General features: G+C 44.0%; 2 protein-coding genes across 2 annotated transcripts in view; both read right to left on the bottom strand.

Moving 5' to 3' along the window:
- Positions 1-10,058, bottom strand: part of LOC121668002 — a 32,308-nt gene extending 22,250 nt beyond the window's left edge. The window contains exons 1-14 of the mRNA XM_042035353.1: positions 9,956-10,058; positions 7,883-8,722; positions 7,719-7,771; positions 6,991-7,167; positions 6,452-6,626; positions 6,341-6,366; positions 5,375-5,465; positions 5,004-5,088; positions 4,510-4,641; positions 3,774-3,847; positions 2,810-2,940; positions 2,561-2,700; positions 1,359-1,423; positions 367-661 (exon numbers count right to left, since the gene is read on the bottom strand). Of these exons, the coding sequence (XP_041891287.1) occupies positions 367-661; positions 1,359-1,423; positions 2,561-2,700; positions 2,810-2,940; positions 3,774-3,847; positions 4,510-4,641; positions 5,004-5,088; positions 5,375-5,465; positions 6,341-6,366; positions 6,452-6,626; positions 6,991-7,167; positions 7,719-7,771; positions 7,883-8,632 (2,194 nt within the window). The 5' untranslated portion in view covers positions 8,633-8,722; positions 9,956-10,058. The remainder of the gene's footprint in view (positions 1-366; positions 662-1,358; positions 1,424-2,560; positions 2,701-2,809; positions 2,941-3,773; positions 3,848-4,509; positions 4,642-5,003; positions 5,089-5,374; positions 5,466-6,340; positions 6,367-6,451; positions 6,627-6,990; positions 7,168-7,718; positions 7,772-7,882; positions 8,723-9,955) is intronic.
- A 1,338-nt stretch (positions 10,059-11,396) lies between these two features.
- LRRFIP1 (LRR binding FLII interacting protein 1) overlaps positions 11,397-24,211 on the bottom strand; it is a 102,863-nt gene continuing 90,048 nt past the window's right edge. The window contains exons 21-25 of the mRNA XM_042035352.1: positions 17,987-18,033; positions 16,918-17,035; positions 16,409-16,488; positions 15,685-15,789; positions 11,397-14,225 (exon numbers count right to left, since the gene is read on the bottom strand). Of these exons, the coding sequence (XP_041891286.1) occupies positions 14,115-14,225; positions 15,685-15,789; positions 16,409-16,488; positions 16,918-17,035; positions 17,987-18,033 (461 nt within the window). The 3' untranslated portion in view covers positions 11,397-14,114. The remainder of the gene's footprint in view (positions 14,226-15,684; positions 15,790-16,408; positions 16,489-16,917; positions 17,036-17,986; positions 18,034-24,211) is intronic.

Raw genomic sequence — 24,211 nt, 5'->3', positions numbered from 1 at the left:
GTAATTAAGCACTTGCAACAAAAGGCACGGACGGCAAGCAGAACGAGCACGCCTCACCTAGGCAAGCAGGGAATCCCACACAGAGCAGGCTGCGTCCCACAGCATCACCACCTCGCTGCTCCTGAGGCCAAGTGCGATGTTTTACTGTGTCCCAGTGCCCTGGAATCATTTCTCCTTTTGATTCCCTACTGCTGTGTCGCCAGCGAAGCCAAGCTGGAGCCTCGCCGGGTCTCAGGGAGAGCGGTGAAGCCGCGGAGGAGGCGGCCGGGGCTGCGCGCCCGTGCCCAGCACAGAGGGGAATCCCGGGGAGCCTCGCCCGCCGCCCCACCGGCTCCGGGGAAGTTGTGTCGCGGCGGCCGCACTTACCCAGGACGAAGCAGAGGAAGCGCCGCGGGAGCAGGGCCATGGCCCCGCGGCAGGAGCGGCTCCGCTCCCGGGGCCGGGCGGGCTCCGCGCCCGCGGCGCTGCGCGAGGGGCGGGCCCGGGGCGGGCACGGCCCCGCCCGGCTCCTGCTCCGCTCCCGCCCGGCTCCTGCTCCGCTCCCGCCCGGCTCCCCCGGCGGCAGCGCGGGGCAGAGGAGGGGGAAGCGCCGCGGAGCCCAGGATCTCCTTATCGCCATCTCGTCACCGCAGCCCAGAGCCGCGGCAAAGGGAGCAAACAGCTCCAAAGGAAAGCACGGAGAAGTCCTTCCTCACGCGCTTTCCTTAGCCCCGCTTCTATCTCCTCCGAGGGAATTTCTCCCTAGCTAAAAAATCCTGCCTTCCCCTTTCTAGTGTTGAACATAACACATGCAACGCACTTTTAAGGAGAAAAGAAATGTTTTGTGGTTTTCACTTTTTATTTTTTAACCGAGTGTAACATCGTTCCCGAGTTCCTACAGCTCCACCTGCAGCTCGTTCCCGAGCTGTGCCTGAGCAGCAGAGCCTGCCCGGGCCCCTCAGGTGCTCTGCATCAGGACATGCCCGTGAGAGCAGGAGAGGACTCCGCCTGCAGCGAGGGCACTGCCCCACAAATCGGTTCTCTCGCACTTGAAGTCAGCTCTCCCTTTCAAAAGGAGATCAATAAAACAGAAAATGTGAAGGAACACCACAGTGTGCTAACTCGAGTCCTTCACATCGTGCACACTTTGCTTTCCCAAAAGGAAAAGAACAGCTCGAAGGCCAGAGAGCCAGTTCTTCTTAAACGATTAACACCTTGCAGAAGTGTTAATAGTTTAGAAAGAACTACAGAGCCGAAGTCGGGGAACAGAAACAACAACAGCTGTTGGTAAGCAGAGCAAAGACGTGGCAGAGCAAAGCCTGGGGCTGCTTTCATGCTTTCCCTCACAGTCCAGGAGGACACCAAAGCTGAGGCCTCACCTGCAGCACCAGGACCAAGGGCACAGCACAAAGCCAGGGCTCTGACAGCAGCTCTGCCACGAGGTCTGAAAACAGCACAACATTGGCCCAACCTTTTTGAAGAACAAATTTTAACCTTTGCTGACAGTAAACAAGGCTGCTCTTTCCAGCAGCAATTGCAGCAGGATCTAGAAAGAAGTACAACAAAGAGACTCAGTTAGTAGAGCTGAGCTTTGAACAGAATCTCCTTCTCTTAAATGTATTACATACTTGTTCCTTACTGTGGAAAGATGGGGATTCTTTTTCTCCCCATTACTTACTAATGACTTGGCTATTTCATACCTCCCTCAAGATGGAAGTAAAAATTATTCTAAGTCATCATCTCCCTCACAAAGCAACAGGAAAAAAATACTGTAATAGGAACACTTAGGACTGCAGAGCCCACACACCATTTAAAAACCAAATAATCACTCCATAAGGAAAGCACAACACATTTCGAGGCTGTTAAAACCTTACTGACTGAAAATGCCTCCAAGCGTAAGATTTTATTTTTGGGGGGATGAGTTTCTGTTCCTATCTGTGGTCCTGTGAAAGTCAGACAGTTGATTAATATGAAGACTTTTCCTTTTTGGAGCAAACCTGGTAGTGGGCACTGCTAGGAGGTACCTAAAGCAAGCTGAGCACCGAGATGAGCAGACCAAAACAAGGATGGATAGACAGACACATCCCTGGAGTTCTGGGCTGTGGTTTCAGCATGTTCAGCTTGCTGCAGACTCCTGCAGTGCCACACGATCATGCACAGAGATCAGTGTGAGAACACTACAAGACAATCTGATTCTGTCTGATTTCTAGTCCAGAGCTGGCCCTCAGACACCAGACAGAAATCATCCATGTTTGGAACCAGAACTGAGCCCGTGCTGGGATTTCTTTACGGAAGGCTACACAAGGCCTGGCCGTTAGGTGTCAGCTTTGTACCAAACATGTGCCAACGCCCTCCACCAAGTCCATCAGTGAAGCAGTTCAGTAATTACCCAGCACACCAAGTCTTGGAGAGTGCACAGAGCCAACCCTTTTACAGCTCCCAGTCCTTAGAAATCAGTGCTCCAGCAGATTCACCCTGGTACCTCCTGCAGGGCTTTAGGCTAAGTTAACCTACTCAGGCTATAGAGCTACACAAACTCAGGTGGGTTTATTCCCCTGCAGGCTGGAATCTCACCTTTTTCATTGCTTCTCCTGCCTACAACAGTGCATCCATTTCCTCAGAATGGCAGAGGCCTCTTCCTCAATAGAACTGATGGCCATGCCACTCAGGACACCTTTGTGGTTTTTCCTCACCTCCTGCACAGCGTCCACAATTCTCTCTCTGTGGGAATTCAAGAAATAACTGTTTACTACATCACATTTTGTGCAACACATTTAGCACTTAGCTACCATGGATATTGGCTCCATAAAAAGAAATCCAAATATCTCACCTGTTGAACTCTGGATACCTTTCTTGAAGCCTCTTGATTAACTTGGTAAAGCTGCTCAAGTTCAGTGCATAAGGAGAAACAAATACACCACCTGAATTAATACAGGGACAAATGGAATCTTCTCCAGGATCCTAGAATTGCATCAAAATAAGGACAAAATGAAGGGGTTAAGTGTTGCACTCGTAACACAACATCTCTTTCCTACTAATAAGATCCTAGTCCCACAGAATGGTTTGGGTTGGAAGGCACCTTAAAGCTCATCTTATTCCTGCTACTTAAAATTAGATCCAATTACCATTTCCCAAAGGACCAGCATGTTTAAAGGGAAATCCCCAAAGACAGCAAAATCTGTATGGTTTATGAGAGCAACACCAGCAATTGCTAAATTGCCCTTTACTCTCCAAGGCCCAAGATGAGCCAATACAAAACACTCTGTTTGTATATAGAGGTTTCTTAGATTTATGCTAAAAAATCCCAGAGTTTCTTTCCCATCCACTACCCCAATATCTTTCCTGTATAAAACCACATGACATTTATGTTAAAAAAAAAAAAAAAGGTGTTACAAGGTGAAAAATCTAGTGCAAATGGGTAAATTCCAAACTGTCCCAGGATTAAAAAAAAAACCAAAACAACCAGGTGGAGTATCACAGTTTGATGCAGGGGCGAAAGAATGGTGTTTTCACTCTTCTGCCACATGCCAGAAATTTATTACCAATACATAAAACACATTTTCCTATCCTAACATAATTTTCCATGTATTAAATGTTACGAGACAAGAAGATTCAAGGCTCTTAGCCTGCTGTACAAAGGACTGTTAGTAATAATTACTCACATTTTGACTATCTCCAAGCAAAGAACGTGCCAACTCTTGACTTCAGATCAGGGCACTTAGTAGTAAATGTAGAGTATGAAAGAAGCCTTAAAGAGAAAAGGCATTTGTACTACAAATTAAGAACAGACCTACCTCAGACACTGAGTGTTTTGGGCCATCAACATGAACAGAAGAACGTTTATTCCCACTGTCCACTGTCTTGACTTCTAATAATAAAGGTAAGAAAGCAAAGAGTTACTAACTCTTCTTGAGCTAACATCTTCTCTGTAGATTTTGGAAAGCCTAGAGAGAAAACCTTAAAAGAAACTAAGGGAAAGAAGAGAATCTTGTAACAGCAAACGAGTGTCCTGAGAAGCACAACAGTTCAGTTTGGGAAATCTCTTTTCCCTGAGTGTTTCCTGAGATTTGAAGAGGCAGAGGAAGAGCTCTGAAGTAACAGGTACCAGTGCTGAAGGCTGGTACAGAAAGGCCCCCAAGCTCTCTGCCTTCAGCACGCTGGGCCTTCTCACCAGACCCATCACTGTGACCCAAGTCTCCAAACACAAACCATTTCCATTTAACTCTCAAGAGTCCAGCACGGGAAGGAAGCAGGAAGAGGAGGAGGAGGAGAAAAAAAGGAAGATTTCCACCTATGTGATTAGCTGGGAATTTACCAATTAGAGTTTAAGCACTGGAGGTGAAGTTTTCAAGGAAAAACATGGATGGATGAAAACAGCTGAGTATCTACAAGGATTCACTGCTAGTGAATGAGAAAGTAAGTCTGAAAACCAGCTGGCTTTTTTTCCAAGTTTACTTGGAAACAAGGAATGGACTACTCCAATAATAAACACCATTATTTGGTGTATCAGCTTAAACCACACGACTTTACCTCTTGAATCAATTGAGTCTTGTTTTCCTGGTTGCTTTTTCGTTTCTTTGCACATTACTGAAATATCTGCCACTGACAAGTCTTCCTTTGCATCAGACCAGTACTCACTCCCTTCCTCATCTTTCACACAGCCTTGGCAGTTGGGATAAAATTCCGTGTGTTAAAATTCAAACCATGGTATGATGCTACATAAATGAGTACCCAATTTCTGTGCTGAAGAGGATTCCAGCTACCTACATCTCTTGGAACTACATTTCAAAAAGGTGATACTTACTAGTTTGGAATTCTAATTTAAATAGAATTTTTTAAAAGATGTTAGTATAGGACTCTCTATTATTACTTATCAATAAATTTTGATAGCTCATATATAAGGATTCCATCACAGAAGGGACAGCTGTGTTACCATATATATGTTTTACACAGGGTTTGTCTTCTCACCCCCAAAACTTAGCTCACAAATAAGAGATTATTTTTACTAGAAGCAGATCACTCACCATGTTCCAGAGCCTGAGCTTTAGGCTGTTCTTCCCATGTCTCAGGGGAAGCACTTGGCTGATCACCATCATTCTGTGACTTGTCCTAAAAACACCATTCAGTTACATCACAGCACTCCCACCTGATAGTAAGTTATTTTTCAGAATATCAGCCCATGAAGCAGGTGAATTTAATGAAGTTAACCTGCTGATCAACTTCAAGAACCCCCAAGTTGTTTTATTTTGAAAGGGCAATTAAAACTGTGTAAATATGAGCTGCATTTGCCATTAGTGGCAGAGGATCCCAGGCTGAGAGCCCTGAAGACTCTGATCACATTTGCAGGTACCTAAAAGGAGAAAATGCTCCTTGACATTAACATCTCAAAACTCACCAGTGAAGAATTCCCCACCATATTGACAGAAATCCCCTTTTCTTGCACTTTTGATTCTTCAAAGTCAGCTTTCCCTTCACCTGAAAGATCACTAAAACACATCCAAGAATTTCATACCAAATATTGTACAACAATTCTAAGTTCTACAGTAGCTTAAATATTTCCAAAAGCTCACAGTGAAATAACCATACTTAATAAACCTTGGCTTTTAAAATTATGTCTCAATAGCTTTCTGTGTGATGTTCTGATGCATTCCTTACAATCTGAAATATTTGTGCAACTTTTACTCATTATTTACAAAACAAAAACTAATTGCCTTTACTTTTTCTTAGTTAACTTTATTCATGCTTAACAGGAAATTTCAAACAGTCTCTACCAGTTTTACCCAGCTCAGTAAAAACTTACTGCCAAATTTGTTTTTATCTCCACTTACAGAAAGTCACTGGACATGCTTCCTGAGCATGGGGTATCATGGATCTGCCTGAAATACTAAGTTATTTTTCTATCATTCTTCATAGCTGAATGATAATCTAAGCAGAACAGCTTAATATTATCTCTTAATATTATCTATATGCTTAATATTATCTCTGCTGGCAGCAAAGTCTTTTTGGGTTTTTGTGGTTTGGGGGTTTTTTTTTTGGTTGGTTTTTAAGACAGATACCATTGTTATGACTGGAGACAAAGATTTTTAGTAGTGAAAGCAGGGAACCAGGAAAATGACCTGCACGTCGAAAACTTTTGCTATGAAGATAGTAAAGACACTCCCTAGTCTGCATACTAGAACACTACAGAGGAAAAATGCCCTTAAAATAAAATCATTGTACCCACAGGGCAATACTCATCTTTCAACTAAACAGCCTGGAACAACAAGATACATCCTGAAATAAAGAACTTCTAAGTTTAACATCTTATAAACTCATTCCTCATTTAACTTAGTAAGTACAACAACAAATGAAAGCTACTTACTGAGAGTAAAGGCTCTTTCTGAAAAACTGTCAAAAAAAAGGAGAAAGATGTACCTGAATTTTGTGAAGGTAACAATTTATATTTAAAAACATGAAACAATTAAGAAATTACCTTGGAGGGGGCATACAGGGAAGAGACTGGGGGAAACTTCAGCTCAACTGACAGTGGTGGAAGTTCATTTAAAGGTATGCCCATATTTATTTCCATTCTCATATTGCTGTAATTATTGTCCAGCTCATCCAAAACCAACAGGAGAGATGAATGTAACTCAGTCTTTTCCTCACATCTAAAATATGGGTAAGAGAACAACATCAACTTAGACAGACATTTCATTGATTTTACTGCTTCTGGAAATGCCCAAGGATTCTACAAGGTTTAAAGATTCCTCTATGTTATACCACAACACGAATTAACAACTATACTGTGCATCACTTGGGTTTCATTCCTGGGAAAAAAAAGCTGGATTTTGGGAATGTGAATGCCACAAAAAAAAAAATATTAAGGCTGGAAGTAAGACTTGGAGGTCCTCTTGGGGACCACTAATTATAAACACTCCTAGAAACTACAGATAGAATCTACCAGTACCATTTAGCATTTTTTGCCTGATAACCAGTTATCCATTTAATTTAAAAGGACATTAAAGTACGTGCCTCCCAAAATATGTGTTTTCCTCCAAAGCTAGCTCATAAACCTTCCAGCAGTGCTGGTAGCACATCTCATAATGGACGGCCAGGAGCTGCAGCTCTGCTTCAGTCGCTCTCTGCAGGATGTGTTGACAGCAGCTTGAAGCAGAATTCTTCCTGGTTTGCTTGTTGGGATGTTCTGGCCTTTAAAATAATAACAACAATAACAGAATATTGATTCCAGGATTTTAAGATTTTGTTTACGTTCATGGTGTTTTATTGTGAAGCAAGGAGCTTGCCAGAAGCCATTTCTGGTATTATCTAAGGAAAATCCTATTTAGCCTACAATAACAATTTACAGCAGCATTACAGTCAGTTTTACTTGAGACAGGGGAACTGCACAAGCACCATAATAATTTCTATCAAAAAAGTGAAGCCTTAAGAACAAAAAGAAACTTAGGAACACTGTGCATCTGCAAATGCACTTTTTTTGTTTTCACAGCCATTGAATAATTTAGGTTGGAAAGGATCTCTGGAGGTCTGCAACTGCAGAACGAAGCTGGTTTGGTCTTTGTTCAACTTCAGGAGGTCTTCAGCTGACTCTTCTCACCTGTCCAGGTCCCTGCAGCAGAAACTGCAGCCCATCAAGCTTTTAATACCATCAATTTTGCCAAGCCACAGACAACCTTTCCATCATAAAAAACCCCTCTTATCCAGAATCTCAAATTCCAAACTAAGAACAACTCCTGACCCACCTGTTGGTGCCTGCCTTCCAGTCACGGATAAACAGATGATCTTTTGATTCCTGCTTTTCCAAAAAAAAAAGTAAAAAGTTACACATTAACAACCATGCAGACAAGTTAAAGTTAAAAGGAGTTCTATCAAACAGGTTTGGTGGCCCCTGTTTTGTTCCAATTACCTGAATGTGCGAGCTCTGAGCTCTGAAGGACTGTTTTGTCTTGGAAGCAGCATCCACGAAGGTTTGACCCAGCCATCCCAGGGGCTGAGTTTTGTTCATCATCGTTACTTCTGTGTTAACTGCTCTGGAGCAGAGACAAACCTGGGCACTGCTGCTTCTGCTCACTGGGGAGCCAGCTCTGCCACCAGAGCCGGCCTGCACAACCACAGAGACACTGGGAACACTCTTCAGGCCCTCACGATGCTCCGGCTTCCCAGCGCTGCAGCTTCCCCCAGGGGATTTCCCTGCAGCTTCCATGCCAGCATCAGGATTCTTGCTAGGGAGGATTTCAGAGACTGGGAACTGGCTTTCAGCATCCTCTGCAGTGCTGTCAACACCGCGTGTGTGCACCGCAGGTTTTTCACAGCTGCTGAAATCGGAGGACTCTGCATGCTTGTCAAGTTGGGCCTTTTCCCTGTGTAGCAGGAAAGGAATGTCTGGCTCCACTGCCACGCTGTGGATGGGTCTGTCGCTCTTTCCAGACTCTTCTTCCCTCGCAGTGATTTGGAGTGGCACCTTGTCACCCATCAGTGGCATGTCCTTCACCTCTCCAATCTCCCTCTGCTCAGAAAACTCACTCGAGTTATTCTCATCCTCCTCATACTCCTCGTGAGCACTGAGATACTCCAGCTGGGAGTCTTCAACTAAATCTTCATCCAGATAGGAGGTCTGAGTGAAGCAACTCCTTTTGCTGCCCTTTTCCACTTCCATGGCACCAACACGCTCTCCTCCTCCTCCTCAGAAGGAATCCACACAATTCACTTCCACTGCAACCTCTCAAAGTCGCTGGTTTGGCTCGTCCTACCTTAACAAAAATTAAGAGAAGCTCAAGATGCTCTATGGTATACAAAAGGACCAAAAAATACATTAAATTAACCATCCTTTTTTCACCTACTGCATGGTACTGGAGCAGTTAGGAATTCTACAGCACATTCCTAAAGAAATCCCAAGAGCTCATTTATCCCTGTTGATACACAGTCAGCTGTTTACATCATACAGTACACAAAGTGGTCAAATAAAGGTTACTTAGGTCAAGGAAGAGGTGAACTTCGAGCTCTGTGCCTCCCAAAAAACTAAAAACCCCTTAGGTGTTGGAAATTAAAGTATATTCCTCTTAATTCTGGGGAAGCAAGAAAAAAACTGTTACCAAGGACAAAACCCTAAGAAAACCTGAGAATCTTTACAACCAGAAAGTCGTAAAGGAACACAAGAAGGTCACTTAGCAATAGAAGGAAGCTGGACAATTCACCAGACCAAAGCAGTACACCTGCTCTGAACTTACAGCAAACCCAGTTTAGTAACAAACACCAACAAAAAGCAAAGAAGTGTGTAGGGATGGAAGATGCTCTTTGTGAAGCTTGTTTCTTAGGAATACTGTCAATTCTCCTCTGCCTTCCCTCAGAAGCTTCTAACGAAGAAAGGAATACATAAAATCATTACCCGTATTTCTCAATTACGTCTGCTTTCCAAACTACTTAAATAACACATCCCAACTTTAGTCACTGTCTCTGACAGCCCTTCCCCGGGGGGACACTAAGGATTAATATTCGAATGTTCAAATATTCAAACCTTCCACTATCCCAGGTTGCTCCAAGCTCCGTCCAACCTGGTCTTGAACATTTCCAAGGTTTAGTTATACCCTTCTACAATCATTTTTGCCTCAAAAACGTTGTCTTTTTTTACTACGTTGAATTTACCTTCACCCCCTAATTGAAGCTTTGAGCAGCTCCGTGGAATTAAAAGTCGAACGCTGCCAAAGCACATCCCAGATGCCTGTACAAAATCTCATCACTATTATCACAGAGAAGTGGCTTTTCTCCCTCACTTTTCCCTTGAGAACAAGAACCGGAACACCTCCACGTCCCAGGTAAGTTACAACAATCTTCCTGTCGCTACTTGTGACACAACCAAACGCTGAACCACAGCCGAGCCCGTCCCCGCTGCAGCGCTGGCTGAGGGCGGGGGAGCCTTCAGGGCAGCCCAGTGCTCCCGCTCGCCCAGGGGGAGCCCTCAGGCGGGGGAACGACGTCTCACCGCAGCTCCAGGGCAGGCTGAGGCACGGTCCCGCTGCCCGCACGAAGCTCCCGGCCCCGCTAGCGCAGCCCTGGGCCCGCGCCGCGCCCGCTCCCGTGACCGACTGCCCGCGTCCCACACGCGGCTCATTGGCTGCGGCGGGCAGCGCTCCGACGCCTGATTGGCCGGCGCGGAGCCCGCTCTCGCCGCGCGCGGCTCCTCCCCCCTCCCCTCAGAGTCGGTGCCGCCATATTCTCCCAGAATCGGTACCGCCGTATCTCCTCAAAGGTGGTGCCGCCGTGTCCCCTCAGTGTCGGTGTCGCCATATCCCCTCAGAATCGGTACCGCCGTGTCCCCTCACGGTCCCTTCCCTCCCCTCACGGCTCTCCCGCCGCTGAGCACTGAGAGACCGAAGCGCATCCGGCGGGGAGGGAGCGCAGCAGCCCTTGTACGGCTACTCCAGAATCACAGAATATCCTGAGCTGCGAGGGACCCACAAGGATCATTGAGTCCAACCCCTGGCCCTGCAGACACCCCAACAATCCCACCCTGTGCCTGAGAGCATTGTCCAAACTCTGGCAGCTCCTTGAACTCTGCTTTGGGGCCGTGACCATTCCCTGGGGAGCCTGTTCAGTGCCCAATCACCCTCTGGGGGAAGAACTTTTCCTAATACCCACCTCAAACCTCCTCTGGCACATATTAAAACCTACCTGAAAGTTTTCAGCCTGAAAGCGCGCACGCTACAGGAGCGGAGCTAAACACAGGCACCTACCTGCCACACAGGTACATGTTACTTGTGCAAGGGGCTCTGCTTCTTCCTTTAAAGACATATGTATAGAGGTTGGAATAGAGTGTGTAAAACATCACTCAGCTGCCTACAACGAACCTCCAACCACATGCGATGGTTTAGAGTATCTAAAGCCAAGACGAGCAGTGCCTTAGTCCCTTTCATGTAAGTGACCACTCTGGCAACACATCAGGGCAAGAGGACATTTAATACTAAAATAACATTTTTGATGATCCAAGCTGCCTCCTGTTGTGATGGAGACTTTGTGCTGTGAAGGATTCTTCCAGGGAAAGCTACTTTGTGGGTTACCTCTGTGTTCACCATAAATAAAAGCAGAGAATTAATCCAGTTAGGAACAGCCTTCAGATTTCTCCCGATGGGAGGCTGTCTCTGTACTCCCCAATTGCACCTGGCCATTAAAATGTCAAAATTTGGAGGTGCAGGTGCACCCTGCCACTAAAAATGTTGATGTTTGGAGGTATGTCTCACACCAGTGCCCTCAGCCACACAAGCCCCTGAATTTGTACATTTCCCAACCAGTGTTGCTCATGTTTGGTGTGATCCTGCAGCAACGTGTTGAAAAGGAAAACGAGCTGTTACACCCGTATCACCCAAAAAGTCTGTATTTTCCAAGAGAATTTGTACTGGTAACAACAGCATGGACAGACCACTCCATAAAAACTACCCAAACAAGTGACATTTTATTGGCGAGTTCTGCTCATAATGAATTTCCTTTTCCACGCTCACATCTCCTAACAGAGCAATTGGGGAAAAAAAAACCAAACCAAAACAAAAACATTTTGGGTAACATTCCATTTGCAAACGATAAAAGCCATTTAACATTTGAAAATAAAACAGAGGGTAGCAAATTGAAACAGAAGCTATAGGAAAACCTATCCTGGTTCCCCCAGGAGCTGTTCCTCGCCCGGCTGCCGCCACCTCGGTCCCGCTCTCAGGGTACCAAGGTGTTCTCATTTGGAGCTCAAATAAAAGGATTGGGACATGTGCTATTCTTACCATTCAAAGCCCTGTTGTTGTACATTCTTCACAGAAAAACATAGAACAGTTTGCAGTAAACCAACCAGTTCTTTTTCTTCCCTTATTCTAACGCTAAGTCATACTGGAAGTCAGGGGAGAGGGGTGGAAAATGTGGCTTCAACATTCACCTACTTTATCACACACAAAGGTTTCTACTAAGAGCATATCCAGGTTGAAATACACATCTGATTTCCGTCATGAGGTTAATGCTTATGGGGTGCGAGATGAAATCTACTTCGAAATGATAAACACATCCCTTTTTGATGAACAAAGTGTTGTTTTTTGCCTTTTGGACCAAGACTTGGTTGCTGGGTTGTTTCTCCTGAACCTTGCCAGGAGAGGCGGCTTTCACTGCTGCCACAAATGAAAAGATGACTGGTGGCAATCACGCACCTTACCATTGGTAAGGTGTTGTATTTAGCACGTTTGTTTGCGTTCTGAAAATCCCTTAGCTTGTTTTTTAGGCCCCGGAGGCTTTGTACACCAGAAATTACACAAGTCAAGCACAGCAAACTGTAAATTGGTATCCACAGCCATTTTGAGGTATTCCACAAGAAACCTGGCTCTGCACCTGAATGTTCCTCTCAAAAACAATTTAAAAAAAAATGAACCCAAAGCCCTAACTGGAGTGGAAATTTAATTTAAAAAGATTCCTTCCATCCCCATGTTTCACCACATTTCATCAACAAGGACATACTTAATTTGCCAGGGGCACAAAAAAAAAAGCCTTCTTCATCCTTTTCCTGGAATAATAATTTCAGTACTTCATTCCTAGATTTCCTTGTGCACTTGGAAGAGATGAAGACGAGGATGTTGTTTTCTAGCCAAACCAGAGAAACACATTCAGACAGTGGTTTTGGTTTATTTAATTTGTGAAGGTGCTCGAGGAAGATACCAGCGATCCCCTTGCGTTGAGAATAGCAGCGGTTCCTACTCTAACCTCCCATCTGCGAGGAAGAGGCTGAGGAAAGACCTGGATCGCAGGGTCTGAAGACCAAGTTAGGAAGAAATGTGATCTCCTGGGTCTAGATTTGGCTTGGTAGAACCTCTTGAGGCAGTCAAGGTTGCTCCCATGGAACAGCAGATGCTGTTTCACCACGTGAGCAGATCCCAAAGGAACTGGCTTTCCTGTTAGGGCTGATGTGGGATGGGCAGCTTTATTCCTCAGGCAGCTGCTGCTCTCCTTTGAGTAGTACATTCAGAATGAGTTCCAATAAACCAGAGCTGTAGTGCCAGTCGTGTGCCATCTCTACACACACAAGAATCGTCTGCAACATCTTAATTGGTTACTCTGCTCTGCATGAGAAGTGGAAAACCTTCGCAATGATCTCAGAAGGAAATAACTCGCTACTTCTGTAGTTGTAGAAAACCCATAGGCAGTAATATTTTCTAAAGTGCTTCTTTACTTATCAGTTGCTCTTTTAAAAATCAGACTTGTATTTTGTAGCGGCATCGTTTTCTATTAGGTCACGGACCAGTAGATAGTTTCTGATGTAAAAAACCCATTACATACTTTGTTTAAGCAAATGACACTTGCTTTGATAAATGCACCAAAGAGAGTGATCTGAGTGCAAACCCCACCATTTCTGAAAACACGGCCTTATGCTGGTTTATTAATGCAACCTTACATCCTTTAAAAGTCATTTACTTCAACTCCAAGAGTAGGGATTAAATAATACAAATAAAAATTGAAGATGCAATGAAGCTATTGCCTATTTACCCTGAAATAAAAGAGTCTCACGATTCTACTGGTGCAAAAATCCCTCCAAACACATTTGTTTTATTGGCAAAGTCATTTAAGGTCACTTTTGCTTCCAAGACCATCTTCTTCCATGGTTTCCACTGAAGGAGTTTTGCTTTGTAATGGCTTGTGGTTCCACAGTGATTTGTAAATGAAAAACCTACTATGAATAACTCTACTGTAGTCACTAAATTACAGATACTGTCATGAGCAAAGTCCCAAACTTACAGTGTTTGTTTTAAAATTTTCAGCAAGACACAAAATTCCAGTCAAAGTGTTTTCTTTGAGTGCCATTTTAAATGGCAATAAATGGCTGCTGTGCCCTCTGGATGGAGAATTCCATGTGCTTCTTATGTATTGTACTTCGAATGTCCCCAGAGCTCGGTGTGGAAGGGCTCCTGCGGGCACAGCCACTTGGATCAGCTCCTCCTATGGATGTAGTGCAGCAGGCTTGGATCTGCGCAGGGAGACCCTGGCTGGGAGGCACGGAGCAGATGTTGGGGTGGCCTGATCTCAGAAGGCAATGACACGAAGTGTCCCGGGCAGCAGGACACAGAAGCAGCTGCGACGTCGTTCCGGTTCCAAGTAGTGGTGGTTCCCGTGGGAGGGGGTGGCTATTGCTGAGACAGCAGAGCGCTCCGGTTGGCCTTCATCTTCTCCAGCCGCTTCACCAGGTGGCCATTGCTGACCTCCAGCTCTTCGGTTTTATCCAGTGCTGAACGAAGCTGAAGGAAGGAAGGAAGCAGAAAAAAACTCTGTAACTGTCACCGTGTTATCCCTTTCCAAAGGCAAAGCAAGCAAGTTACCAACTCTAACTGACCATATCAACTTGGAGCATAAAGCAGTTGGAAATTCCTTTAGCAGAGTTAAACTGCTTTGAAGGTCACACACACACACAGGTATTTAAGCACACTACCAAGAACCCAGGGTCTTTACAGAAAGTTGAACAAAGAAGGCCAAGTTAAGAAGAAATGTGGTCTCCCAAGCCTGGATTTGAATGTGTCCAACGGAGGGTGACAAGGCTGGTGAAAGGCTTGGAACACAAGCCCTACAGAGGAATGACTGAGGGAGCTGGGGTTGTTTAGCCTGGAGAAAAGAAGACTCAGAGGTGACCTTATCACTCTCTACAACTCCCTGAAAGGTGGTTGTAGTCAGGTGGGGATTGGTCTCTTTTTCCAGGAAACAACTGACAGAACAAGAGGACAGAGTCTCAAAGCTGCGCCAAGGGAAATTTAGGCTGGATGTCAGGAAGAGTTTTTTTCACTGAAAGAGTGATAAAGCTTTGGCATCATCTGCCTGGGGAGGTAGTGGAGTCACTGTCCCTGGATGTGTTTAAAAAAAACCTGGATGTGGCACTCTGTGCCACGGTTTAGTTGAGGTGTTAGGGCATGGGTTGAACTCGGTGACCTTGAAGGTCTCTTCCAACCCAGTCATTCTGTCATTCTGTGATTTGGCTTGATAGAAGCATGTGTTTTGAGGCAGTCAGCATGAACAGAAGGCTACTCCTGTGGAACAGGAGATGCTGCTTCACAGAATTTCCCTCAATCCAGAGGCACGAGGCTCTGGGTGATGTACACCTGTCTCACTGCTCAGCTTTTATGTTTCTGGTTCCCAGAACTATATCCACAGCTGTCACTTGGAGCCTCAGTTTCCTGTAAAACCCACCACGGGGTTGGGGTAGGGAAAGAGAGGTGGACTGCACAGAGCAATATTTACAGGCAGCAAAGCACAAGGAGTATTTAGAGCAAGCAAGGAGCCACACTGAATAAGAAAAAAAGAAATGCCTCAGGAGGCAGTGTGAGAGAAGCTGATAAAGGTATTGAGGCTCTAAGAGACACAGGCATGGACAGAGTCTGCGGACAGCCACACTACCCCAAACAGGCGTGAACAGATTGGCAGAGCAAGAAAAACAGGATCACAAAGAACAACTTGCATCCCTTTAGCAAGTCACTTCAGGAAGGAATGGTGAAAAGGCAGTGGGAGCTCACAGCCATGACTGTTACTCCAGTTTGAGTGCTGCAAGTTTGGTTGCACTTTTAGAAGGAGTAACTAAAGCAATAAAAAAAATTAGATGCTTTTTCCTTGCTGTGCCAAGAAGGGTGGTTCCTCCTCTAGAACACCCCGGAGAGGCAGGTTTCCCCACATGGAGCGAGCTGACCTGTGACAGCTTGCAGGTGGAGTTACCTCTCTCTGCAGTTTGCGTTTCTCTGCCTTCAGTTCGTCTTCTACTCGCTCAGCATTTTCAGCAGCAGTTTTGTATCGGGCTACCTGGCCTTCCAGTCGTATTACCTGAGGGGAAGGCAAAGGCTGGGATTAGAAGCTGTACCAAGAAGTTACTCTGAAGCTTTACTCTTCCACAAGTACTCAAGGAATAACCAGAGAGATGCTGACTCCTCTTTGATAAAACAAAGGCACATTTTCAGGGAATAAAAACCATACACCAAGGAAGCCTGGCAACAGTAACTTACTCCCGACCTTTTACACATATCCCTATCTAATATGCTTCCAGCAACAAAAAATACAGTCCACTGACTAAATTTCTCTTAGCAAGAGCATTGCTGATGCACTCTGGACAAGAGCAAACAATCAAAATGGAACAGCTGTGTATAAAACCCATCTCTACCACATCACATGCTGGGACCCATTTAAAACTTGCTGATAGCTAGGCATAAGGAAGTGTTCTGCAGAGTTCATCAGGTACTTCTGTCTTTGAACATTCTTCCTTCAGTACAGAGGAGTAATATATTCCTTCTTCCCCATACATAAATGTCATCGTAGCCCTCGTGCTCCAACACTCCCATGTCTCTTTTTAAGAGAAAAATCACAATTTCATTTATCATTTATCAAAATACACTTTCTCTTTGTATTCTCACCATGCCTGAACAAACAGAACAAGCCAAAAACTTACATTCTGCTCCAATGCTGTTATCTCTTGCTCAGACTTTGCTAGTTTAAATTTGAGATCACTGATCTGTCTGTTGGCATCTCCTAAAAGAATTGCAGATTTATCAGAGATGTCAGAACAAGTGTGAACAGTTTCTAACAAGTCTGTCATAAAATTTCCATGCATCAGGGATCTCCATGGGGCAGCAGGAGGGTAGTTCTCTCAGTAAGTGCCCAGCAGAGAGGCACCGTTCCCAGTCCTGCCTGATTCCCTGACAACCACTCTGAAGGCAGATTAATCTGAACTCACCCCAGCTCTCCTGAGGAGCAATAACAGAGATGTCCAACTGCAATCTTAAACAAAGGCTCCTAATTCCCTCACCTCTGTAGAGGTGCATGGGTGCTCCCAGGCTGAAGCTCCCTTGGAACCAAAGGCTCATTCTTACTCAGAGCCATGTGGTTATTATTGTACGGATACATTTTCTCACTCACATGCAGGGCACGAAATTCTCTTAAAATCAAAATACAGCTCACTTTGGAGGTCAATCATGTGCATATCTGTCCCGTTTTCCAGAACTTCATCTTCTGACTGGGTATTTTCCATCTTGCCATTCCTTTGCTTTTCTTCCAGTTGTCCCTTCAATTTTTTAATCTGAAGGACACAAAACAGTTACTAAAATCACCAAGGGAAATTATCGCTCAAATTCACTCCAGTATTATAAAACTATTATAATACATAATATATAATAAATTATTATATTATAAAAATGTAATAGAAATAACATATCTAAGTAATTATATATGTTTTAAACCTAAATTGAAAAAACCCTTTTGTTACAAAATAACATCCTAGAAACTCTTTTGGCAAATGACTCGTGGTATTTTACACATCAGTGCTTATGTACAAGTTCAGGACCAAAACAATGAGTGAAAGATGACTGGTTTATTAGAAAAGCCATAAATCTTCTGCAGGCACATTGATGTAAAACATTCTTAAGAACTCCCAAAGCTGTGTTTGGTTGTGTGCAAGTCTCAAGGCCAAGGTCATTGAGCATAAATGAAAGCACAGAGTGTCCTGCAGGGCAACAGACCAGCTGAAGTTTTTTGAATAAGCTTTATAGCCACTATGGAATACCATGGTACCAGCAATAATTCCTTTAATTGCTCTTTACCCATCTGCAATTCCTCCAACATATTTTTCCAAATGGCGCATTACCCACAGACTCAGCAAAGGGGAGGGCTTACTCTTGGAAAGAAAATTTGCTTCTACAGTTTCTGAGCCATGCCTGTTTTTCCCTTGGGCTTGGCCAGTCTGAAGGGTTATTATTCAGAAATGGTCCTGCAGAGGAAGTTTCAGGTGGCCGAGGACACTGAACGTGACAGCTTGGTGCACGCACACTGTGTTGTATCTTCCATGTATCCTGAGCTAACCCACAGGAGGAATGTTTTGGAGGAAGAATAGAGTGGCCAGCAAGGCAGCTGGAGCAACCAGACAGCAGCACTGCTGCTCTACCCCTTGTGTTGGGGGTTATTTTCATTTTCTTAATCCTTTGCTGTTGTTATTAATGATTTGGTAAGAGAATTTCACTTCCCCTGTGCTTACCTGGTCTAGCAAGGACTCCCGTTCATCAATGAGCTTTTTCAGCCTGTCTGGAAGAGAAAAGGGAAAGTTCAGCGCTGATTGATGGCGCGGCAATCAGGGAGCGCATCTGAGACACGTGACTGAACCGTTAAGGTTAGTGATCTACTGATGGGGGGAGTTAGGGCACGTACCACAGGACACGAGGCCCAGACAGGGCTGGCAGGGGGCTGCAGGCAGGGGAGTTATGTCATTCTCACAGAACATGCTTGTCCCGCCAGTAGCAGCAGCCAGCTGCATGCAAAGAGGCTAATCTTCTACGTTAGGTTAGCATGCAAGAACTCTAGGGTCAAGCACAACTGCAACACAAAATCTCACAAATCTTGACAGTTTAATACAATGACAATACTGTAAACACCTATAATCACAGCTAAGCACATTCTCAGCACTTTAACTCTTCCCCAGTGACATTTTATCTCCAGTATTATGACCAGAAAAACATTTGCCCATTAAATTATTTGTGTTTCGAACGCAGCAGTCTGGTAAAACTCTCTTTTCTCTTCATTGTCAATTCTCCAGGTCAAGCATCAAGAGGCAATGGACAATCTGCACCAACTTCTGTGCTACACGTGGACTTGGAAGTGCTACAGATCAGCACATGGGTATGTGCAGCCTTCATTAATAAAGTGCACTCTACAGAATGAGACAACTGGAAAAGAGAACTACAACCAAGTAATTTTTTCCTTCCCCATTAAGGGCTGCAAAACGTGAAAGCATTTTAGCAGGTGTTCACACATGTTTTTACCACCCAAATGACCTCATGAATTAGCAAGCTCAGTTTTTTCAGGTACACCTCAGGCAGGAGTACACTGGAACATCACATTCAAATACACTCATTAGAAGAGGATCTGTTGACCTCAGCTGGGTCTCACTGCAGGTTTATTCAGCTGTCCTCCCTTGCCAGCAGTGCAGAGCCCTGGCTGTTCAGAGCTCAACTCCACAGCTGAGGTCTGGCCTGCTGATTAAATGGTTAAAATCCAAAGGTCACTCAAGAAAAAGATTTGTTTGTAAACTTTAGGAAAGCAAGATAAATGACACATAAGAGCCTGGTGGGCTTTTATCAGGTAAATTCTGTTGAAAGGCAAACTTAAATATTTTTGAAGAGCTTTAAAAATACCATTTCTTCTTTGCTGACAACTCCTGAACAGGCCAAAGTCTTGTGGTTCTCCCTTTTTTCTTGTTAGCACATGCACTTAAAGGGAATCAAGAGTCTGTATTGAACCAAATCACAGGGAAAACTGGTTTCCCAGTGGAAGTCCCTCTGTACAGCAGACATGTAGAGTCCATTAAGATGGTATGTCATTCCCCTCCTGGGTACACACGCTCCCATACAGTCCCATTCCAGAGCGTGGAATAAAACCTTTACCTTGGCTTCTGATGCAATACCCAAATACAGATCTTAGCGTGACATCCCAGGTCAGCAGATCTATGGATTAATTTTGAACCTCCTGAAGTCCTATCCTTTTGTTGTTTTTCATCCATTTGTAACACACCCAACATTGTTACACCTGAGCACTGATACGAAAAAACCCAAAAAAACCCAAACCACTTTTTTTGTAAATACCACCCGTAACCAAAATGTACAAGTATAAACCCCTTCAAAACAGTAAAACAATTTCACAGATCTGTATGGGAAGGAAATAAAACTTAAGAAAGAAATTCTGCAAAAGATGAAGGATATGGAAGAAAAATAAAGGTCAATGAAGAAAGCAAGAACAGCAAACAGGTTGGAGATGCTTGGACTCAAGAGATTGTGTTGGGATTCACAGGTCAGCAAAGACTGAGAAATGGATTTCCAAGGACTGGAAAGAGAATGAGGACTGGTGCAGCAGGAAACCTTTAGGCCACTACAAAATTAGCCCAAACTGACTGACTGCAAAGGGGCCAAGTAACACACTTTGATCGCGAAAATAGTTTAGTTGTGACTTTCACTAACACAACCACTGCTGTGGGGTGAAATCTGCCTGCCTGAAGAAAGGACACTTCTTCCAGCTTCCAGCGAGGAAGCACACCGGCCTTCCCAAACCCCTTTCCCTGCAAAAAGGATGCATTTTGGGATGAACCTTCAAGTCTGATCTCACCCTCAGTTCTCTCTGCCCTCATTATGGACATCTGTGCACCTCACTGGGACATGCTGACAGCAAGACTTACCAGATCAGGGAAAAATTAATTTGCTAAAAAATTGCCATTCACATAGAGAAGTTTTCTGCCTGTAGAGATGAGGGTCTCTTGGGTTTCACTTATCTTAAACCCCCACATTAACACAGAAAACTTACTCTGCAGGGTCACCTTAATTTTGCATTTAGGAGACCTTTTTCCAACAAATCAAGGATCTGAGGACCTTGAGAACAGGTGAGCAGAAAAGAACAATCTACTCAATCAGGACAGGAAGCAGCTAATTAAAATTCTCATCTGTAACAATCATTAGCCTTATTCCACATACAAAGATACTACAGTGAATAATTAGAGTGTGACATTCACCTCACTTAACTTTGGAAATGTGATTCCAGGGTACTCACTGCACCAGTTCATGGCCTACACATGCCAAGGAGTTTAACAGAGGACTGAGGAGGAGATGGGGCCTGTGAGGGAGCAGGACACAGAGGGGTGAGGATGGTGCTGACCACTGTCTTCTGCCATGGTTTCTAAGTCCAGTGACTGTTCCCACTGCCTTGGCATTGCAGGTGACTCAAGGCATTGCTTACTCAGAGGCTGCTCCAGTGGCACCAAACATTCCCAAATCAGCCACAGACCCTCTTTCCACTTGGAGGGGAGCATGGGATGGGAAGCAGCTGGTTTTAACTGGCTGATTTACATGATGTGTGGCCCAGGAAGAAACTAACCCTGGTGTCAATGAAAGGGGTAAACTGCTCTTGGGAGGATGAAAAGGCATCCCATGAAATCCCAGCCCCAAGCAGCTATTCAGAACAGCCTGCAACAATCCAACTCTCAGAGCAGGCTGGGCAGTACTCCTTCTCCAGATCTGTCCATTTATTTTGGATGATGAGAAAATGCCTTCCTGTCTTTCTCAGAAGAGGGGCACTGCCAGGGACAGCACAGGATTTGGAAGACACCAGCTTGCAGTACAATTTTCAGGGGGACAGGAGGACTCTTCTTCTCTATAGTAAAGAAGATACTGACCAAGACCTTTTCACTGTTTTTTCCCCTTTTTTACCAAGTACGTTTCTTGAGATACTGCTTTTGAAAGCATTTCAGGCTAGCTCTGAATTCAGATATGCACAAACCTGGGCTACAGGATTTATGTGCCACTAGGTGATGACCAGAAAACCCAGTGAGCATTTGGGGTTATTCTGGAAGACAGAGGTTTCATCCTTGGGTCACATACTCATTTTCGACATTCCAGGATGGATTTCTGGCACACCAGCTACTCTGCACTGCCTCTCCTCGTTCTTGCTCCCAGTTACACTGGGATTGGGATCAAAACCGGTACATGGACAGGTAAGATTGCAGGTGTTTCTGCTCCTGTGACTTGTCTTTAAGAAGGAATTCTCTTAAAAACGCTTTGTTTTCTGAAGTGGAAAAACTAGTTAAAATCAGAAATGAACTCATAAGAAACACAGGATATAATGGCATGTGCTGAATTTCACCCTGGTAGATCCATCCACAGTACAGGTGAAGCCTGGTAAGAACACTTAATCATCTATTTAAGTCTATTTAACAGTTAAAACCCACTTCCAACATTAAACCATATATTACTGTTGAGAGTATAGCAGAGCCAAATCTTTAAATAAACACTGCTACATGCTAATAAGAAATGCTTATAAGATCTATGACTTTTTGGATTAGCATTTAGTGTAACCCCTTAGGAACAGCTGCCAATACTTACAGAAACCATGGTGGATCTGCTGTTAAGTTGGAGAGAAGCCACAAGAAAGGAGTTACAGGGTTACAGACCTGTTAGTGCTCTACAGTTAAGGTGCCATCACATATTCAAGGTGCTCAAACCCCGAGGCTGCCCAGTCCTAGGGAGATGGCTCTTGTAGCTACGTAGCACAAGGCAATAAATTGAGCAAAAGCTGCAGAAAAATGGTGTTGAAATGATACAGGTTTAATTAACTACTTATGCAGGTTTACAAACAGTGCTCTGGACAGGTACTTTAAAGTATAAAATATGTTTATTTAAATTATATACAGCAGTACATTTTGATATACATCTTCAAATTTTGCAGTCTGTCTGTGCTCTGACAACTTTGTAACATCAACACAAATACAGCCTTCCACAGCCCACACCCCCCATCGATTTACATTCCCTTGGGACATTCATTGCTTAACACTTTAAATGAATATTTATATATGCAAAACAACCTCTTCCTCCCAAGCACTAGCAGAGCTGCAAGAAGAAATACAGCAAGGGAGTCCAAGAGCCTAATTTATGCCAGCAATTCAAAGCAATCCAGCTTTTCCAAAAGGCACAGGGGGGCTAGCACACAAAACAACAGTCGTCTTTGGTCTGATATCCAGCAAGAGTTAAGACATGCCAAGTTACCTTCTTTCCAGAAGGGAAGAGGTAAGACTTGTTTCAGAGATAAAAACATTCTTTCAGAATCAGAATTTGCAAAAAAATATAATGCAGTAAGAAAATGCAATTTTAAGCAAAAATCTTCTTGGAAAAATAGGTATTTTATATATTCATATGTAGACAGTACTTGATAGCAAACTTAAGCACACATTACAGTGTGTATTGACACCTTCTCTGGAAAAAATAAAAACCCCATGTGAGACATGGTGTAAAAGGCCTATTGTGGTGCAAAGTGCCTAGATGAAGTAAACATGTATATATTTATTCCTTTCAGCAAACAAAGACCTGTATGTTGCACTTTCTCCAAACTGCATATTGCTCTTCCAAAGTGCTCAGACTAAGCAGATTCACAGTGATCTAACTATATTTTGGAATATGACCATATAAGAAGTAACACAAAGTGGAATGAAAATATCTTTTTTTTTCATATTAAAAAAAAAGATTCGTTCATAGGCTTTAATCATTCTGAAAGAAGTTTCACCATCACTGTGGCTGATTTGCTGAGTTCCTTCATGAAGTGTTAATGTACTTGCTATAGATCTAAGTACAAGCAAGCATAATGTGCATAAGTTCACAAAGGCCAAATGTACATTCAAGATATTGATCAACGAGGCTAGAATAAAAAAAATCCTATAGAAATTCCCCAGGAGCAGCTATCCACACTAGAGGTACTTTAATTGCATGATAGTTTGAACAGGCAATTTGTGAAGCTTCCTCAGTAGGTGATAAGCTTTCAACCTGAGACACAGCAAAACCAAACCCAGTCACGATTTCTCGTGGCTGGGTACGACAGTGAATAACTTAATACTTGCATCATTACCACATACACGTTTTTATGCTGAGTTACCTACAAAGAAAAAGCTCTGAGAGTATTCCAAGGTCTGATGTCTTGTGCAAAGTGCATGTTTGTGTCCTGGGACTGGTCACAGGGCACGAACTCGTGTAGGTTTGAGATTCTGAACTCAGGAGATTGTACAGTCATCTCTGGATCTACCCTTACTCTTTCTACCAGCCTGCAAATCCTCCCTGCTTTCAGCCCTCTTAATGCCAGCACTTTGCAAATCCTGTTCCAAAACATCTTGATCCTGTAATTTCTCCACTTTACTAGAATCTGATACTTTGATTTCCTCTTCCTCCACATCAGCCTCCTTATCAGTTTTCCCCAACGCTTCCCCTTGTAAGCACCATGTTTCTTCGGGCTCATCTTTTTTATGCTGCAAGACTTCACCTTCGGTCAAGGCATCTTTGGTTTCCATTTTGTCTGTTCCCTCTCCCGCTTTGTCCGTGTGGGCAGTTTTTCCAACAGCACCATTTGCTCCATCACTCTCTTCTCCCTGTGTATCAGCTTTCTCTCCATCACATTTTTCATTAGATTCTAATATTTGATTTGACTCTTCATCAAAATCAAATGCATCACCATCATCTTCCAGGCTTTCCTCTGCTTGGTCCTCCAATTCCACTTGTTCACTAATGTTTTCACCCTGCACAGGCTTCTGTGCCAGGTAATTATTTGCACCTTCCTCCAATTTAACTTGTTCACTAACATTTTCATCTTGCACAGGCTTCTGTGCCAGGGAACTATTTGCACCTTCCTCCAATTCCACTTGTTCACTAACATTTTCATCTTGCACAGGCTTCTGTGCCAGGGA

This window comes from Corvus kubaryi, unplaced genomic scaffold (genome assembly GCF_017639235.1).
Source record: "Corvus kubaryi isolate FWS band 111438036 unplaced genomic scaffold, C.kubaryi_AGA036_p1.0 37383, whole genome shotgun sequence".
Lineage (NCBI taxonomy): Eukaryota > Metazoa > Chordata > Aves > Passeriformes > Corvidae > Corvus > Corvus kubaryi.
Note: the sequence above shows the minus strand (reverse complement) of the source record. Positions and strands in the feature narration are given on the sequence as shown.